The 21,236-nt window shown below is 36.6% G+C and overlaps 1 protein-coding gene across 3 annotated transcripts in view; it reads left to right on the forward strand.

Annotated features, from left to right (window-relative positions):
• Positions 1–20,981, forward strand: part of LOC118233223 (nucleolar protein 4-like) — a 36,184-nt gene extending 15,203 nt beyond the window's left edge. For 2 of the 3 annotated variants that reach the window (XM_035428689.1, XM_035428690.1), the window contains 6 exons: positions 4,548–4,677; positions 7,603–7,862; positions 9,036–9,215; positions 9,910–10,011; positions 10,653–10,815; positions 16,436–20,981. In XM_035428689.1, coding sequence (XP_035284580.1) covers positions 4,548–4,677; positions 7,603–7,862; positions 9,036–9,215; positions 9,910–10,011; positions 10,653–10,815; positions 16,436–16,629 — 1,029 coding nt within the window. In that variant the 3' untranslated portion in view covers positions 16,630–20,981. The remainder of the gene's footprint in view (positions 1–4,547; positions 4,678–7,602; positions 7,863–9,035; positions 9,216–9,909; positions 10,012–10,652; positions 10,816–16,435) is intronic. The other variant, XM_035428691.1, reaches the window with a different exon arrangement.
• The last annotated feature ends 255 nt before the right edge of the window (positions 20,982–21,236 follow it).

A 21,236-nucleotide genomic window follows, 5' to 3' on the forward strand; every position in this document is an offset into this window, starting at 1 on the left:
CAAATAACCAACAAACAAAGTCAGATTGTTGTAATTGCATACAATCATATTCTGTGTTAAGATGCATAATAATAATTTTTTTAAAAAGGCAAGTAAAAATGTTGTTCTTACTTATGTGAATTGGCCAGCCTGTCAGTACCACCATGTTGACTACTTGATGTAGAGCCTCAGCACAGTTATTCCACATATCTTGCAAAGCTCCCTAAATTTCATACTTCTGTGTGGTCAGGATCATGGAACAACACTGCCCACTCCAACTATCAATACAGTACAAAAAAAATGTTATTTTTAAAAAATTGTGTCATGACATGACACAATCCAGCAAGAACAGAACTTTTTACAGAATACTGGTGATGAGAGAAAATGAGGGAATGGAAACAAAGGTGTTAAGCCAGGCAAGAAGAAAAGTATGGTTGATATCATTGACAGTCCCCTCATAGGAGATTTGATATGGATGTTCTCCAAATCAATGTGAACACATTTCAATACATTATCGGACAAAAATACCACGTTTGTCTCATTTTTGTTGCTTATCTAAACAACACATCAACATAATAAAGAAATAAGTATGTGATTCGGAGAAATCAATTTGCAATATGTGCAGTTCTACAGCCAGTTTGAAATGAAATATTTTATTAACTTCATGTGCAGATACACAGTCTACAATGTTAGGGTCGAATACCTTGATTTGAATTCTGTTTGAATACTGCAAGCATGGACTTAAATGTTTTCCATAAACAGTTTGTCTCTGTGTTGATCTTTTTAAAAACATGCGTCTGACGCTTGAGAAACCATAACACAAAGCCTATAAATAGCTCAACATTTATTGTAGGCATGGGGTAGGTTATGTATGAACAAGGGTGTAGGGCTGTATCTCGGTGATACAGCTCGGCGCAAAGTAGCAGTAACCCAAACACAAGTGTCTTTACTAGTTTCAGACCAATGCAGTTGTCATTTTCCAATCTAGCACCCATGTTGTTTCAACAGTAAATGAAAATGAGGGTGGTACCCTCTGAAACCCCACAAACAAATATTCTTCATTTACCTTAGAAATAACTTAGAAATTCACTTAGAAACAATCAAACTTCTTGGTTTTAACCTTGCTGTGAGCTCTGACCAGTGCTCAGCTGCCAAGCTGCAGTAAGGCAGGCCTGTAAGTAGTATGTAGGCTTCTGTAATTTGCTGTGGCTGCATGAAATTAGGCAGAGCCTCCCAGCACCCCTTTTATTAGTTATCAAAGTTTATTGGAATTTCACAGGGAAGTGGAAGGGAGGGAAAGGAGGGAACTCATGTCTTTCACCAACAGTCTCACCCTCAGATACACACACACACACACACACACACGTACGCGAGCAGACAGTACTTTCTCTACAATATCAATTGATTTTACAGTTGACTGTGCAGACTTCTCACCTTAGACCTCACCCCACTGGTCCAGCTCATAGCGTCGAAGAGGTACACAAACAGTGTGAGCCTACAAGGAGGAAAATTTAATTAAAAAGGAATTATTTACAAAAATATAAAATCAAATCAACGATTTACAAAAAAATAATGCCCTTTTATCACAATCACAGTGCAGTGTCCTTTATGCAAGAATTTGCTGATAAACAAGCAAAGCTTCGATAAACATAAATAATATATTTATTTTGATTATTAGATTTTGGAAAATCCCTCCCATTGATTCCCAATAATTTGCACTTTGAGCTCCCCCTCTTGGTCATTCTGAGTGGCACATCTTCCCTTTAGAGGATTATTATTGTGTCATCCACTGCAGTGATCTTCTGTGGTCAACCAGGTTGTTTGCTATTGCTGACCTCACCAGTGTGTTCTTGCTTCTTAATGTATGGAACAGGTACATTGATTTTGACACATGCAGTGTTTTGGGTATGTCTATAATCGATTTATTCAGAATTTTCAGCCTCATGATGACCTGCTTTTCTGCAGTTGACACTTCTTTGGTCCTCATGTTGAGAGACAATGCCAAAATGCTCCAAATGCAAGTGCCTTGGAATCAATACTAGGTCTTTTGTTAGCTTTCTTGTGGATGAACTAATGATGCAACAACACATAGTTAGCCAAGAAACAGTTGAGCAGCCAACTGTCCAATTACTTTTAGCTATAATTCCTTCAGGGATTATGCAATATGCATGTAAATATCCTCAAATTAAAGCTGACAGCCTGCACATATTCATTGTTTCATTTCAAATCCAATGTGCTGGAGTACAGAGGCAAAACACAAATTCTGTCACTGTTCAGATACTTACGGGCCACAATCGGATATCACTCCCAGCAATCACAGAGCAGAAAGGATTTTTAAAGCATAATAAAGTATTTTGTAGTCCAAGGTTTTATGTAGAAGAAGATGGGGTAGATTATAAAATGGCCAATTTCTATTTGAATTAAATGGGGTTTGTAGTAGAAGGTGAGAGTGAAAATAAGAAACTAGATGCTGAATTTAACCTTAGCTGTCACGCTAGCACAATAGCTTTCTGTCTAGCCACTGCTGTACAGTACAGTGAGGTTACAATGCTACCTAGTGATCCCCTGTCTTGCCCAGTCATGCATAGGTAACTGTTAATATGTTAATAAGGTCCTGGGGCTTATAGCTTATAGTAATTTTAACAAACTACTGTTATTATACTATTCATTGCAATATGATTTTTTTCGAAATATATTTTACACCTCTTGAAGTACAGATGCAATGATTTATGCATATTTCTGTGTAAGTAAAAACTATCCATTATCTATACCAGCTTATCCTGGGCACGGTCGCAGGGAAGTAAAAACTATGCAAAAATAAAAATAAAGACATTATACTCTGCAACTTCACAATCTCCCAGAATGCATTTCTGTCTTGCATGTGGCAACATTAAAGCCATACATTGCAGTCTGGGAAAATGTGGCAGTTAGGAAAAGAAAATAATTGATCACTCTTCTCTTGGAAAAATGCAAAAAATATGGGCAGCCATCAAAGTGAACAAGCTCAACAACACCATTGTAATAGTTTGATGAATAATCATCCTTTGAATAAGTTTAGGATTTGGATTTTCCATGTTAGCTTATAACGGTGAGCCACACACCACAGCAAAAAAAATTTTTTGTCTGTGCAGAATAGTTAATACAATTCTGAAGTTGAAACAGAATCAACATTTCACATTTAATTTCAGCAAATATACTTTCATATTCGATTTCACTTCCAAATAAGAGGTTTAGATAAACAAGACTTATTTGAAATAAATTAAACTTGTATCTTGATATACCCCATAGATGCCGTTGAGAAGCTACTGACATGGAGAAAAAAAACTCTAAAAACCTTGACAGTGAAGCAGGTGCGTAAAATACTATCAGAACAGATAGGAATGATGGCTAATATTACGAAAATGACCCAGGTTGAAAAAAACAGAACAAAAACAAACAAAAAAAATTATCCTACAAGTACAGGAAATAATGAAATTAAATACATAGACATGGTATTTAGGATCTGTAAGTTAATATGCATCTTATCATAAAGAAACAATGATAAAACTGGGCAAAATAAGTGAGACTCCCAAAGCAATGTTTTCAATCTCCCACCCTCTCACTCACTGTTCATATTTGAATCTAATGAACTCCCCCCCCCCCCCATTTTTTTTCCTGCCCGCTTCCTCACTGTTGCCTCTTCAGCAAGCCCATTCCCAGTGAAAAATGCAGAACCATATAAGAACCTTGCCTTCAGACGTTTCATGAGCGAGCATTGTTTTCTTAGAAGGTTTTGATTTCTGTATAATTGGCTTTAAACAGCATGTTCTTTCTGGCCAGGCTTCCATTGCTGAGCAAGCAGATTCTTCTGATCACACCCTCATTTCTGAGCAAACATCTATTTCTCAGCAAACCTCTATTTCTCAGCATAGTCCTAATTCCAAGCAAGACACTTTTTTGGAGTTTTTTTAGCCTTAAATTCATCAAACATATCTACATTAGTAAAATGTAACAACAATTAACTTCCTGATACAAATTTGTGTTCATGTGTTTCTTATGCTTTGTGGGATGCTGATTGAAAAACAAGAACAGAACAATATGAACATGCTCATTTCTTATTTGGAAAGAAATTTAAAAAATGTGTGAAAATATTGGATGGCTCTGCACTGTAGCAGAGCATACAGCAGAGGGAGCCCTGTGGTACACTCTAGTGTGGGAGCTGTGTACTGTTGGCAATATGTAATTTGTTAGCAACTTCCTCATTCATGTATTTAACACCTTTGGATGAAACAAGGAGTGTATATTTGTTCAAGAACATAGGCAAATGTGGTTAGACCAGGAATGTATCAGTTTAAATGTATCATTTGTGACCAATTTTAGCAGCTTTATATGGTTTTTATGGCATAATGGTGTCAAACATGGACATGTATATATGCTTACGGTAAATCTGCAGATGATATAAGATAGCTTGTGGTTATTTTTATCTTTTATGAAAAGAAAAAATAAATGTCTGCAAAGTTCCATGGCAACATGCTGATGAGACAATCAAGCTTGTGATTCTCACTTCACCACTGGCATATTTTTTTTAGGACAGCTCTGTGGATAGCCATGAATTTGACATGAGTGACTCTACAAGGATGTCAGCGATGAACTCTGACCTGGGCTCCAATGGGGAGGACAGGATGAACAGTCCACAGACTCGGCAGTTGCATAAGGATGGTAAGCAGGAAGTAATCCTTTTTAGTACAGAGATACTCCTACCAGGGGTAGAACAAAACACAACCATGTTTTATAATAACTTTGACATGTCCTCTTCATGACATGGATGGCCGTATATTTTACAATTGTTCTATTGATATAGTTGCAATCTTGGTTCTCAGTGGGGTCTGGATGCTGTTGGTGTGGAAATCGATGCTATAATGCTGGATCAGCCTGATGCTGCTGGGCTTCAGTCTTGGCGGTAGAAGGTAGCAAAGAAAACACAGCCTTCCTGGTGTTAACCACATGAGAATTATTTAATTACAAATCTAAAATTGTGGAGTACAGAGCCAAATCAAGAAAAAAATAACATTTTTTGTCCCAAACACTATGGAGCTCACAATATAAGAACAAGTGAACAGTCCTCAGCTACCCCTAGACTGGGTTCTAGGAAGATGCATGGGCAGCATGTATGTCCCAAGGGTATTAATACCAACTGGAAAGAGCATGAAATTGCCATGGAGACAGGAGTCCCTTGGATTCCACTGCAGGGCGCAGTAGCAGTGAAAGCAGCATCACAAGACTGATCGCTTTAGTGATGTTGCATCTTTACTTGCAAGCTAGATAAATAATTACAAATGTTTCAGGACAAAATTGTTTAAGTTTACACCTGAGCTTACAGAACATCTGGGGAAAGCCACATACATTTTGAAATGGGAATCACCAGAAAGCAGGCAGCCTCATTAGATATCACAGAGATAAACAACACTACTAACCATCTCTGAGCCTGTCAGATAATGTACTGGCAGTAGGAAAACCAGGGCATTGATCCTTGTTCCTATTTTGTGTTCTTTGTAGTTCTTCAGCCTCAATGGGCTGTTTCCATGACAACCACCACCTCCTTGTTTCATATAGGGAAGATTAGTTCTTATTGTGTAACAAGGAGAATTTAAAGGAAGTTAGGCTAATCCCTGAGTGCACTTCCAGAGGAAGGTTGAACAGTGCCAGCGGAGTGCTGTGGCTGTACTGATTGTAGTGGCCTGCCACAGACAGTGTCAGCTTCAGCTGAATGGATAATTGCATGAGTTGCTGCTCTTCTCCTTTCTGAGGACCACCTTGTCCTCTTCCGTTACCGAACATCCAATAAGACCAACATGAAAAGTTAGAGAAGTTTAACTGCTTTAACCAGACCCTAATACAGCATTGTCAGCATTGGGTCAAGGTAGCTTTTTAGGATTGTACTTTTTCTGGTTCCGCAGTACAATTGGGAAAATTCAGAGAGATTAGCCTTTTGCAAATGTATGAATGACTATTTATATTGTTTCACTTGAATTGTGAATTGCATATATTGGGAATTATTAAGTATATGTTGTAAAAAAAACATAACCCTGCTTTTCAAATGTGTTTTTTGGACAATAATTTACCAGTTGCTTGGTAATATGGCTTGGCAACCATGTTGTGGTAAATAGGAGTTCTTTCAGTTAAAAGCTGTTTCTCGAAAGTCGGCACTTGTGTAGCCTTAAAACTTGCAGATAAGGTCAGCATATCATCTAATTCTATTAAAAAGTAGCACAAACAATACCTACAAAGGGATTCTAAACATGGCAACTGCAATTTCTAGTGTAGATCTTTATTTGTGATTTTTTGCATGAATCAAATCCCATGTTTTGTGGCCACTGTCCTGACCACCTCAGTTACATATGCATGAATGCTGACTTAAAACTAGATGCTGAGAGCTCTTATACCAGCATTAAGGAAGCAATTGAAGACACCTGACTAAGCAGAAACACCTGTGACGCCATTTGTCCCCAACATTATAATAGCCTGAAATGGGGGACTATTAAAAAGTGCTGTAATTTCACCATGGTGAAACCGAAATGTATAAAAGCACCCTTTGTCACAAACTGAGCTGTGCCGGAAGAGACGCCTGGCTAAACACTGTGCACAAATTTGTTAGGCAGTCTTAACATCTTGCCGGCATAGATTGTAAAACGTGTTTGTGTTACTGAGTGTTTGGGGAAGGAGTGCGTGGGATACGCTACCTGCATGTATGCAGACATATATTTTTTACATTACGTAATTAGGCTATATTAAGCTGTGCATTAAATTGTTTTAACGCTTTTGTTTTAATGAGGGAAAAATACGAAACTTACGCTTACGCTTGGATCAGCTGGAAACTAGAAAACGAAGTGCGGCCAGTACCAAACGGGGATTTGAGTTTGCCAGGAGGCGCAACCACTTATTAGAATGAAATAGGAGGATTTGCATCCTAATGTTTCGTATAGCTGGTGAAGTGAAATACCGTCTTATTTTCTGTTATGTGTTTATTGTCTTGTTTAATGTATAATATAGTAGTGTTGTATGTTCTGTTAAAATTGTTGCGTTTGTACTTTTACGTCCTTTATGTATTAATTTATTAAATGGGTTGTTGGTTTGTCTGGAGGGAGGGGCTACAGCTATTTAAGGGCTTGGTAGAGCCCTTCATGGGGATAGTACCTGCTGTAAATAAACCACTGGTGCTCCTCAACTGAGTCTTTGTTGTTTTTAAAAAGCCACCAGCTGCCGGTGCATCCTAACACTCTTAAATAAAAACTGAGAATGTGTGCTTGAATTGTTTTATTTCAAATCTAAAATTGTGGAGTACAGAGCCAAATCAAGAAAAAATGTCTTTGTCCTAAACATTAGGTCTTTGACTTTCAGCAAGTGCCCCACAGACATGTCATTAATAAAAACCTTAACCCTTGGTTTTGGTTATTTATATTTTTTATTTTTTATTTATAAATTTATTATGTTTTATACAAATCTTACATTTTCTGAAAACAATGAAATTATAACATACAATGTCTAATATCAAAGTAATAATATTTTGCTCTGTTGTTTGCACAGTTGTGCATACCTTCTGTCTGGAAAAAATTTAAAGAAAATCATGTTTGATTTCTTTAACAGATGACTCCATAGTTGACACAATCACTGGCAGTGAAAGCATGACTTGCATCCCAGCAATGGAAAAAGCAGACCACTGTCAGGAACATCCTAACAACAACTGCAGACCAGCGATGGACCAGCACAAGCAGCCTTTGAGTCACCATGACTGCCCCTTAGTGGCCACATGCTATACAGATGGCCATATTGCCAATGGAAGCAGCAAATTTAAGGTTATTTCTGTCGATGGCCAGGAGAATAAGACAACAGAAAATGGTAGTAAGGTAAGAGGCAAATCTGCTACCACAACACTTATATAATCAGGCTCATTTTAAAATGGAGAAATTACAAGTACTTTTATCTTTTTGACCTGCTTTGAGTAATCAGCATGGCCTAACAGATTGTGTGCAAGAGACAGTGGAGCAGTTAGTAGTGCTGTGCGTGCAGTTCATGGTCAGATATAGTAGTGCTCAGGTAATCAAAGTCTGAAATAAACAATGATTGGGACTAATCTGTCAGAGACAAAAAACAGAATTGAGTAGAATTGACTCAAATGTCATCCCAGACTTGACAGATGCATTTTTGAGTTCAAATTTTAAATAGGCATATAATAAATTGTGGAGAAATTTCCACAAACAACTTTGGCAGAAGTACATGTTGCAGGCTGCTGACTTACATAAAGAAAAGATAATTTCAGTTGAGTCAGATGGCACACACATATATATTATTTTAACACTGCTGCTGGATTCCAGAATCTGGCAAGTTCTGTTCTTTCAAACAAATTCATTACAAATTATTGGCAAATGAATAAGGCACTGCATGGTCGGACACTCAGGGATTCTGGGACAGAGGCAAAAAACTTGTTCAAAATTTTGTGCAGATGGTGAAATAAAACTTGTTTGTTCAGTTGATGCAGAATGATGCAGTGAACAAGTGTACATTAAGCACCACCAAAGAGTGTAAAAGAACAGCTGATCATGATCAAATTTAATCACAAAGTTTAAACCTTGTATTTTTCTTTCTTTTGATTTCATGTTTTAGCCTTTCATTTTTATAAGCCACTGCAAACTATGTCATTGATATGATTAGGATTATTTAACCATTTCTATTCAGGTAATAGCATTTTTTAAAAATCTATTGCTTAGAAAAAGCCTTTCCGCCTAACACTAATAAAAAATTCACCAGTTTTATGCATTGAAAGCAGCATGTGACAGTGTTAAAACATTGCTGTCAATCATCTGTGCTTAATTAGTGGAAATTGTGGTAGATTACTGGGGAGTTGAAATGTTTTCCTTGACTGACAAGAAGAAAGCTGCCCTAGATAAACTGGTGCCCCTATCAATGACTGATGAGTACTGACTGAAACCACCTTTACAATTGAACAGCAGTGCAGTGTCAGTAAAAATAGAGGAAGCATCCAATTGGAACACACCATGTGTTGACCATGTGTTTTTCAGTCTCCCACACACAGCCACTCTAGCTGTGACTTTGAGAAGTACGAGAATGGAGGAGAGCTGGCACCATCTCTCAACCAAAGAGTAGATGATGATGACTGTGAAGACCATGGCAACCAAGATGACTGTGATAAATCCATGGAGGCTGAGGGCCTGCAGGCAGAACAGCTTAAGATCTTCAATGTAAGTCAATCCAACAAACCAGCTGTATAATATGTATATGTCATTTTAACTTTGTATTATGATTCAATTGAATCAACCAAAAATAACATGGTTCCTGCCTCTTGCCCAATGCACACTGGGATAGGCTTGGGCACCCCTGCGACCCTGCCCAGGATAAGCGGGTGTAGATAATGGATGGAAAAATAACATGGTTCTCAAATTATATATTTATTTTCCAAAAACTGGTCATGGGTCCATCCACAAATATTCACACCACAGTTTTCAATACTTTATACACTTTCCCTTCGTTGGGGAGCTAAGTCACATTCAGTTTTTTTTTAGGGTTATAGGTGTATAAGGTTTGGACATATATGGGGGATCATTGTGGGGGAACTTTGAGCATTCTTCCATAGAGAAACTGTCAAGAGCCTTCAGTCTGCCCTCTTCAATTCAAAACACAAATTTCTGATGGAGCTCAGACTGAGATGACCAGAGTTATTTTGTGTTCATTTAACCACTTATCGGTTGATTTTGTGATATGCTTGGGATCACTGTCATGCTGAAAGATCCTCTGCAGCCAAGTTTGAGGTTCCTAGCAGAGGGAACCAGGACAATTATTTATCAGCATTGCATAAGCACCATTTCTGCCAGTTACTACACCACATGTAAGATTTTATTTTTTAAAAATACATTGGTGATTGTTCTGTCCTTACAGCTACAGCCAGTTCCTTCACATCCATCATCTGTGGCTGCAGAAAACATCCTGGTCACTGCTTGTGAGAGTGAAAGCAAGAAGATGCGACTCCAGGGACCACAGGTACTAACACCCGATGATCATGTGGTCAGTTTTTCTTGTTTTCTTGAAATAATTATATTTGATGAAGTATTTTAGATACTTTTCAATGTTTATGGCAGATGTATGAATCTGTGTGATACTTACCAAAAAGGTCAAAAGTTTGTTTTTGGATGATGTAATACACTGTGTTCACAAGACAGCAATATTTCAATTTCTCACAATCAGGGAGGGTTGAGTAAATGTTGCAGTATGCATTCACATGTTTGGAGAGGTCAGGTGATACACCTGAATGCATTGCATCTGCCAAGCAGGCATTGCACTTGCATCAATTTAATGATGTGTGACACGCCCTGAGATCTTCTGGGAGAAGATTTTATGGTGTGATGATACTATCATTGAGATTTTCATCCTAAAAGCAAATCGCTAGGTTGGTGCAAACCAAAAACTGTCCCTACCAACAATTGCAGATTTTTTGGCCTGTAAAAATGATCAGCCCTTTCAGACATTCTGCATTTCAGATAAGAATCATATGAAGAAGCCACCTGAAGGTGAAGAATGTCACACAGCTAATATGAATCTCAAGATGCAATACAAATTGGTTAATGGCTGAATGAACCATTTTGCACGTTTAATTTTCTCCCTTCTATGTATTGTCTCCATAGGATGAAGAGTTTTCTAATGAAAAACACAGTACAGAAGAAAAAGCCCCAGCTGATACCACTACACAGGAGGTGCTGTATATCAATGGTAATGGAACCTACTGTTGCCATAATTACAGCGGGTTAGGGGGAGGACCAATGAACCTCACTGAAGCTGCTTGCAGTGGTGAGTTCACTTATAGCATGGCATGAATCTTGGCAGCTTGGGATCAGCTTAACCCTTTTGGGGTTTGGGGGCACATTCAACTAATGAATGTCCATTTTTTCTAATTTCTATTTGGTTCTTTATGTCAGTTTTTGCTGTACTTGTTCAAAATAAGGATTTGGTTTTAAACCATTTGAGCGTAAAAGGCTGGTAAAAAGGAAGACAATGGCTGTCAAATTACATGACTTCAATCTTTTAAAGGAAGCCTCCTTTGTAAAAAACCATGAACTCATGAGATGAAGTAAGAACATGGAAGAATTATAAGGCTCAGTAAGATTTGAATTAAAGAACACATTGTATTTAACTGATTTAAAATTTTTAACAGTGAAATGAATACATTTTTAAAACTGTGAATTAATGACATTTTAATTATTCACTTAAAATTTTGAATTTGTTTGGTGTGAATTCAAATGTGAAAAAATTCAGGTTCTGAAAATACACATCTCAGAAATTTATCTCCAAGTTTCAATGCCCCAAGTTGAGTTTGAAAAATATATTCCATTAGTAAAAATCTCTCCAAACATGCACCGAGCGTCAGGGTTACTCAGGAAAAGGAGTAGAATGTGGATCCAATCGAATATACCTGTAACCAATCATCATCAGTCTCGTCAATGAATGAAAATTCCAGTTGAAAACCTGAGAGGTGAGCCACTTGCAGCAGACACATACAGCAACTCTCTACCAAGCGAGGCATAAATGGTGAAATCTACCAGTTGTATTAGTTGTATCTATCCATGTATCATACTCCTTTCTAACTAGTCTGTTTTCTAACACTTTTTCTAACTTCTCTAACTAGACATACGTTTTTATTGTACGTCAGTCGATTGCTAGAATGATATATTTATAAATTGTATAATGAGTAAGTCAGCAAATACCATTTTTAAGTGAGTTAGCTAGCTAGCTAACCAGACCCGCATTCAGAATAGTTACAAAAGTGCATGACTCGTGGATAGATAATACAATTGGCTGCATTCACCATTTATGCCTCGCATGGAAGACAGTTACTGTATAGTGTCTGCTGCAGGTGATGTAGGTTTCAGGTTATCAACTGGAATTTCCATTCGTTGCTATTTTTCACAGAGATTGATGGTGATTAAGGCTGGCTGTTAGTGACTTCCCCTGGTATGCCATTTCTGCGATTTCCCGTGTTTTTTGTGCTTTCTAGGATTTTTCAGCAGTGTGGGATGGTAACTGTCAACCTTAAAGGGTTAAGCCTTTTAACCATATTAGCAAATGCTGTGAGAAACAAAGTGTGACTGTGCACACACATTCTGGAATGTGCCGGGGCCAAGATTCCTATCTTTGTGTGTTGTTGCAGTTAGATGTTTGACGGTCACTGTGAACAGCGTTGGTGCTCCTTCTGCAGTTACGGTAACAGCAGTGACAACAGGCATTGTATCAAAGACTCAAACCTTGCAGTGTACAACATATTGTACTGAAGCAAACTTGAAATAAATAAAAATGGACACCCTGCAGCCCAGTTATATTATTTGAGTACGCTCTAATTGAGAACATTGTTACAACATTCTTTTAAAGGCAAAAAGGCATACTCTTTCTTTCAGCGATGGACTGAAGAGGTTAAACAGGCTATCAATGATTTTTACTCCTATTTGTTCTGAGCTTTAGACAACCGAGTAAATCATTAAAAAAAGATAAAATGTCCATTTGTAATATACTTACATTACTTTGACTTTCAGTATATCCAATAATTGTGTCTTTATGATTCTTTTGTCCATATAAATGTTTTTGTAATACAAAATTCCTCTTTTCATATTCATGATAAAGTAGTTTGCAAGGTCAGTAGCTATTTTCAAGTGTCTGCTTAGAACATGGCTAGCATAGCTGATCACCAATGTTCTCTTTAGTCCTTTTGTCATCAGATGTTTGGTTATCTGAACAGTTATAGGTTTGTTTTTTTAAGTCAATCAAGTTATAGGATTAATTAAACAAGACTGTAACCTTTCAAATGAGCCATAATTGGTGTCTATGAGTCTGGCAAATAATCTAGGTGCGTATCTGCCTCCCCCACCTTGTGTGTAGAGGGCTGACAAGCAGAGAGTGTGCACAGACTGAAGCCAGCTAGTTCTCAAAACATGGTATTGTGCTATAAAATATTGTTATAATTATGGCAGGTCAGAGAAAAAGGTTGTACACTGTGACAGAAGAAATTGAAGAGGATCTGAATTAGAGGCTTTATTTTCAGATTTGGAAAGTGCAGACTCGCTTGAAGAGGGTGCTCTAGACAGAAAGATAGGCCCGCTGTTGGGCATGTAAGTATATTGAAAAGGTTAATTTAGTGTTCTCCTTGTTATTTCATCTTACTCCACATCAATTTCCTGTATGCTACTCCCCCTGCACCTTTTCAGCAAGACCGGCTTGGCTAGTAAATTTACAGAGCTGCTTGTGCTTTTTGTGTCAACAGCTCCAACATTTTTTGAGATATTTATACCAAAACAATCAGTTTCCGATTGATTAACAGTGTTCAGATTCTGAACAACACACTTGCAGCTGACATCACTGTCAGCCACTGCAGCTGCCACAGATACAGATCATCATATACCGTAAATAATTCCTCACATATTTCCTACATTTTGATACTTTGTTCTGATGGTACTCTTGTGCCGGTCAAATAATGCCATGATCCGTATGTCTGCTGTGTGTTAGCACAAAGTTAAAAGGCTTTATTTAAGAGTAGTGCAAACCAGGAGGAAATGGCATTTTTAAGTGCTTGTGGTTATGAGGTTAAACTTCAAGCACTTGTTGCTACAGCGCATTTTATTTCAATCATTTCCCACTGCTGGGCATGAGATATTTTAATTTAATAATGAATATTTTTTTGAAAGCACTGCTGATTTTTGTGACCACTTTATGACTTTAGTCAATATTTTCCATGAGAAACACCCAGCTTTAAAGGATAAGTCCAACATAATTTCATTTTTTACACATTGTCAACATATTTAAAAACTGAAACCTACAATGCCATAGAATGACATTGTTGTCCAAATAACTATTAAAACAAGTCAAAGAGAGTGTTGCTTTGCTCAGCATAATACATCATGACGATGGACCTGGCCTTTTAATGAAACAGCTTTATGAAGTGACAGGTGATTTTTCGATATGCGGATAGTAATTTGGTGCGGCACGCATATAGTCCCCGTCAGAATGATCAAGTTCCTCAGTTTTGATGTAAATTTGGTAAAAACTACACTGGCCATGTTTTTCGTGATAATAGCGTTTCATTTTCACTTTCTGAGCTAAGCTTTTAGCATACAACTTGAATGAATAGTTTCCTGGTTTAATGCTAAATTGGGTAGGAGAATGTCAGTCTGTATTGAGAGTCAGACAGAAAAATTGTAGGTTTTTTCATAGGATGTATTGACAATACAAAGAAATTTAATTAAGTGGTACTTATTCTTATGCATTCTTATACAGGCAGGATCGATTGCATCCACATTCTATTCCTTTTCCTGAGTAACCCGAATGCTCTGTGCATGTTTGCGAACTGAATTGTTGCAAACTGAATTTTCAAAACTGAGTATGGGGCGTTGGAAAAATGAAACCTGAATTTTTAGGAGCCTGGTTTTTTTTAAAGATTTGATTTTGGGATGCTAAATTTTCGAGATGTGAATTTTGTGAACCTGGATTTAAAAGTGAATAAATTTAAATGTGTTGAATTCACAGTTAAAAATTCAAATGTATTAATTTCACAGTTTAAAATTTTAAATCAGTTAAATTCAATGTGTTCCTAAATAAAAAAAATTTTGAATCTTATTTTCTAACATATAAGAATCTCATTTGGGTCCCATTTCAGGATTGCATTTTTTTATGGCTATTTTTTTAAAAATAACAAAATAACAGTATGATCAAAACAATAATGGCGGTAACCCTAGGTCAAAGTTTAAAACTCTACATATTCTGATACAGCAGTTCTGTGCAGGCAACTCTCAGTGCAACTGTTTTCAGCATTGATGAGTCAATCACAGTCTCATACTTGGGTGTGCCTGTTTAAGCAGTTGCGCACTGTGACTAAACCAAACTGGAGTGAAATAAATCTTATATCTTCTTCTTGTGGGTGCCTGGAGAGTAATTAGTTCAATGTGAAGGAATTTTGGAGCTTAAAAGTAATATCCAAAATAATTTAATTTGGCCGAGGTAAATTCATAGTTTTGAATGGACTTCAATGGGGAAATTTGCACCAGAGGCTTACTAAAGTGCAATATCTCGAGTTACCACTGGAGTTTATGAGCTTCACGGAGAATGCCAATCCCTGGTCCCCTGATGCAACGGCACCCAAAACGACCTGTTCAGCTTGAAGGGTAAGAAACTCACTGGATTTATATATTTTTTTATAGGGGCAGTTCACCTCTAATGTATGTAAGCTAAAAATGTAACCGCTGATCAGTTTTATGTATTATATACCCTTATTTAAAAATTGCGTATTCAAAAACCACCTGTGAACACCCAGCACATGAAGAATAACACATGTGAACAATAAAAATAATCTCACTTAAAATGAGGGCGGTAACCTATGTTATTTTCAAGTAACATGTTTTGTTTTCACATGAAAAAATTCATAATTTATAAATTTATAGTTTGACAGGACATATTTATTCTGAAAAAAAAGTTTGGAGTGGATTGAACAAATCAGTAAAGTTTTACATGCATTTTCCAAAAAGTGGGCCCAATGTCCCAAAAACCTCTCCAAATGGCACCAAACCTCCAAATTGGAATATTGTCCATATCCTTTTTCCATTGAGGGTGGTACCCTCTGGAACCCCACAAAACAAATATTCTTTATTTACCCATTCCCTCTTTTTGACTGAGCCAAACCAATGGAGAGCTTCTAAGTACAAAATGTGTTCATAATTGTTAGTTATCACAAAAACTAAATTCACTTGCAAACAATCAAACCACTTGGTTTTACCTTGCTGTAATAACCAGTAATAACCATATGAAATTTGTCATACAACAATATACAGTATGTTGTCATTACTAGCTATGATAGTTTTATATACCTCATAACAGTGAGTGTTTTCATGTTTGATTAGATTCGATTCTGCTGCTACTCACCTGATCTACAAACTTCCCAGACTTAGCCATGTCACCCTCCTCCTCATCTTCCTTCCCTGGCAGTCGATATTGACTCAAATCGAATTCAAAACCTTAGTGCTAGCCTGTCAGCCAGATAAAGGGTTATGTTGCTTGTCTGTTCTGGCCCCACAAGCTTTGTGGTCAGGACAGCAGTAACCATGCCCATCTTCCAATGCAGAGTATTTTGGATTTACTTTTTCAATAGTACTGCTATAGGTATAGCTGTGTAAAAAATAGATTAGCTGTGTAGTTTTGTTTACTGTTGTTTACAATTAATTGTGGGTTATTTGTCTAACTTTACTTTTATTCATTACAAGCGGGCCTTCTGTGTCTCTCCATTATATTTTATTCCTGGCACTAAAACAGACAATCACTTTTCTAAGTCGCTCTGGAAAATAGTGCCTCAGTAATTGTAATGTAATTTAATTAGTACAGAAGCGCTGAAGTCTCTGTTGCAACAAAAGTATTACTGGTGTGATCCTTTCTGCAGGGCCCACAGATCTCAGCATGAAGAAACAACTGACACCCAGCCCTGGCTCATCCAGCAATGGCAGCCTTCAACCCCAGCTCAACTCCACTGAAATGAATACGGTCAGGCAGCTCATAGCTGGCTACCGGGAATCTGCAGCCTTCCTGCTCCGCTCAGCCGACGAACTTGAGAGTCTCATATTACAGCAAAACTGATGACTTTGGAAAAGAGGAATGACCTTCCGCATTTTCTGTTAGTGTCACTCGGTGCTTGATTATCTTGTCACTGTTTTTGCATAGTTTAATTTGTCTACCATAGCTAGCTGCTGGTTGGAAAAAAGAGTGTCTTGCCATGGGCTGTTTTGAACCGTTCAAACACATGGCAATCCATCAGGTAGGGTTAACATGTTTGACCATGATGCACTTCAAAAAGGTGTGGTATGCATGTGCAATATTTCTGAAGGGTGCTTTTGTGTTTTTTTCATTATGCCCTGATTTGCTAACCTTTTCCAATTGTTTGTGGTGCAATACTGGTGTAACAATATTTTCTATTGATTTATTTAATTTAAAAAAAAATTTTTTTTTTTTTTTTTAAGGAAATTACAGATTTACTGTCAGGGGGACCATTAACTATGTTGGATATTTTTGTAAAATTTGTTTTACAAAGGAAATTGCAAGGAGAAATTAACACTATTTAATACAAATACAATCATGTATTAACTACAGAGAACTATACTGATTTGTCTATTTTTAGTCCCATCTAATTTAATCTTTTGGAAAGAAAGGTGCAGAGAGATTTGGAAATTTTAAAAATTAACAATAATAACACTCCAGTAACCCAAACACTTACCAAGTGTTTCGATCTGAGATGCATTCTATGTCTATTAAAAACTTAACTACATACTTATTGATGTAGACTGAAACGATCAAAGGGGAGATTTACATACCAAGGAACTTAAAATATTTGAAATTACAAGTGTTCGAATCAACAAAAATAACAATTTATTAGGTCAGCTGATAACTGCAATCAGTTCCTCAGTTGCTGAACAAATGTAACTAATTGCATTCCCAGATTACTTTGGTAAAGTTAACAAACATGACTACTTTTGGAAACTGCCTGTTGACATTTTTTCCCGAAGCAGTGGTAAAGAAAACACTTTGAAGCACAAAAACCTGAAACTGGAAGAGGGGTTCCAGTCCCCTATTTTCATCTTCGGAACAGCTGCTGCTGAATTTAGACATATCATATTTATAGCTATGTATGTGTATATTTGTGAATGCATGTGTGCATGTGTGCTGTATTAAGCTGCATCTGTGGGCTTATTGAGATGAGCTCATTTATGTGCAATCTAGGATGAACCACTCTTTTCAATCACACAGGTGCAAATATTAGATCAAAAAGGGGTAATTAAGAGTTCTTAAAAAGCACTTACGTTCTTCAAGTCAGACTTGGGTCCTGTATCTATTTGACTACCAATCCATCCTTAAGGCTACATTCCTTACAGTGAAGGTTTTATATATATATATGGGTGTATCCTTAAAGACCCTGTGTAATCAAAATCAATATATTTTTTTAAATACAACTTAGGAAATAAATGTATCCATAGTTTGAAATGAAGCACCTGTTTATCCTAAAAGCAAAAAAAAAAAGTTCTTATACTGCCCACTGCTGGAGAACTTGGTATTGGTCATTGAATACCTTGTTTCTGACATCACTCAGTAGCTTTGGAAAACTAGCTCACTGTTTGAATATGTTCATGTGTTTGTTTATCGCTTTACCAGTACTGACTGTACCATAAGTACTGATTGCACCATACAGCATCATGGCTTGTTGTAAAAGTGACTGCATGGGCATGACAGTGTAAAAGTACGATATGGCTGCACACTGTGCAGGGAGGAACGCGTCATTGCTCGCTTTTGAGTATCTAGCTAGGTTAGCAGGCTAATGTTGTGCTGTATCAATACAGGGTGACCAACAAAATAACATCATCATCTATGTCATGATAGATGATATGGCAGGTTTTGTTCCTGGCTCAAAATAGGGCTTAAGTGGTGACTTTGCACAACAGCAACTTTAGTCAATCTGACTTTACTGCTACTGTCGATTCAATGTGTTGTATCCCCATATTTAGCTACATTTAGAGTGTAAAGTTCTGGAAACTCTTCAAGAGACCACCATAATGCACTGAGATGTAGACTATAAAAAATGAAACACGCAGAAATTTTTTTAATTTGAACAATTTAAATATTTATTGAAGGGTTACACTTTATAAGTGCCAGAATTGGAGGACATTACAGCCTATACTGAAGGATTAACACATTGTAAGGGGTCATTCTACAGGTATTACAGCTACTGTAATGCTTACAGCATTCGTTTTTGTTGTTGGTGCCTTGCAATAACACAAAAGGCTTTTCAGAATGTTATTTCTCAATTAAATCTGCACATACAGGCAAAAACGGTGTATATTAATGGTAATAGAGTAGAATACACTTAATTGCATAACAGATTATTGCATAATTTGGATATTTGCATAGAACTTCCAAATCCTGAACCAATTCCCATTCATTCCATTCACAGAAAATACCCTTTATATTATGACTTCATTATCAGAAAAAATGATGACTCGGTTGCCAGATATCAATAGTTTGCTAACCTAGATAGATAGCTACTCTGACAGTGAGACTTTGAAACCATTCAGATTTGCCAAACTGACAGCATCAGTTCCCACTTCTGTGGCACTTGCCTATCAGTTGCAGTACAGTTTTTTGTGTTGTGCAAGCTGCCAAACTAAAGACTAGTGTAAGTCCATTTGCTGACTGTTTAGCAAAAGCGAACTTTTTAATATTCACTACAGAAGGAACATGCTCCCTCAGTTCTCCAGCTGTCCTGTTCGGGGAAAAAAAGTGATCTAAGATCAAATGGAATTTTTAACATTATTTTCCTGTTTTAAACTTATAAAGGTGAGTATACATATTTTTCTAATAGCTGGGTGATCACTTTAAAAGTTAAAAGGTGATTGCACAGGGTATTAAAGGTTAAAGGGATAGTTCACTTTTTTTTCTTCAGTTTTTCAGTTGTATTTTTTATTTCTTGGCCCAGTTTTTTAAAATCTGTAATGAGGTATAACCTGCTGGCTTTACAACGACTGATTTTTTGGGCATTTGGGGGTTTGTTGTCTGAAGCAAAAAAATATACTTCAAGTAATTGTAAAGCAGTATGTTCAGCTGGACACATGAAGAGATTATTTTTATGTCGTGTTTATTTAATTACAAACAAAAATATCAGTTTTTGTTCATGTTCATTATGTTTTTATGTTATGTTCACTTGTTTGAATAATAAATAAATAAAACCTCTGCACATACACAGGCATACACATATTTTATACCGAAAACCTCTGGAGAATTAACGTCACTGTACAAACAGATTTGGAGTTGCTTTAAGATTTTTTCTTTAGACCTCAAACCTAAAGCCTTTTACCTCAAACCTCAAGTGCCCCTGCAGACATTGTAAAGCTGGCAAGTCATCAGAAACTTCTATGAATATATAAAATATCCTTCATTGCATACAAAAAACTATGGACCAATTAAAAACATACAATGGAAATAATATTAAAAACCAATAAAGTGAATTATCCTTTTAAGTCCATTGACAGCACACTAAACCCACTAAGTAGAGTTTTATTTTTATTATAGGAAGTAAACATTTTATGAATGCTAGGTTGCTCTCTTTGTAGACTTTGTAGAAAAAGTATAGATGTTTTACATGAGGTACAATGTGTTGAATCACAGAATAGTGACTGAGGAGGAATACAAATGCAACAATTTTAACGTGTTTACTGTTAAAACATCCATGTCCTCTCACTCACACATTTGAGACATTTGTGTGAAAGTATATATTTTTGCAGTGTGATTAATACTGCTTTATTTTGATAACAGTGTATGTATTTTCCTTGCTTGTGGTGTCATATACATTGTGTGAACAGGATGTAAAAAATAATGAATGTTGTAAGAATGCAGTTGACAATCTGAACACTTTGCACTGTATATTTTTAAAAGTTTTAAAACTGCAATTTCATGCTGACTGTTTTTACTACTTCTTGAAAACTGCTGTTTCCAAGCAAAATTTTGTTCATACATGTTGCAATTTGATGAAGTTCTGTTTTGTAGATTTTTTGGGCTGTGAGCATAATTTTGTAATACCATTTCAGTATTTATTGATACTAAATTTGAGTTGAGTATTAAGATGTAAGGTGTTGTGACAGTACTTTTGTTCTGCTTTTTGTGATGCAAAAGGTATGTTTTGAGAGCTTGATTTTAAAGTGATGCTAAATTGATTGTGCATATCAAATTTGCCTTATTACATGTTAAGAGCTATTCAATTTTTGTACAAATGTTTTTATGCTTTATATGACTAAATTTACTGTTTCCATTTATTCATACCTGACAATGATTGTGGGTACGTGCACTTACTATTGTTGTATTACACGTGTATTGCTCATACATTTTATAGTGTTTTCTTACATTTGTTGTTGTAATACTGTTGAACCCATTAAAATTAAGAAGATTCATGTGCTTGATTTAAAATACTCCTCTGAATACAAAAAAGTTTCAAGAAACTTGTCCCAAACCCATCCACATTGGGTGGTGTTGTTACTCATTGGTATGGGTCCATGAAGCCTTCATCCTGCTAATCTCAACCCAGGTATTAAATGGGTGGCTGTGTGTATAATGGGTTCGATTCCTGGGTATGACACTGCCACTGTACCCTTGAGCATACATACTTCAGCATATATCGATGCTGATGCTGTGTGTAAAAAAGTTTC

This window comes from Anguilla anguilla, chromosome 8 (assembly GCF_013347855.1).
Source record: "Anguilla anguilla isolate fAngAng1 chromosome 8, fAngAng1.pri, whole genome shotgun sequence".
Classification (NCBI taxonomy): domain Eukaryota; kingdom Metazoa; phylum Chordata; class Actinopteri; order Anguilliformes; family Anguillidae; genus Anguilla; species Anguilla anguilla.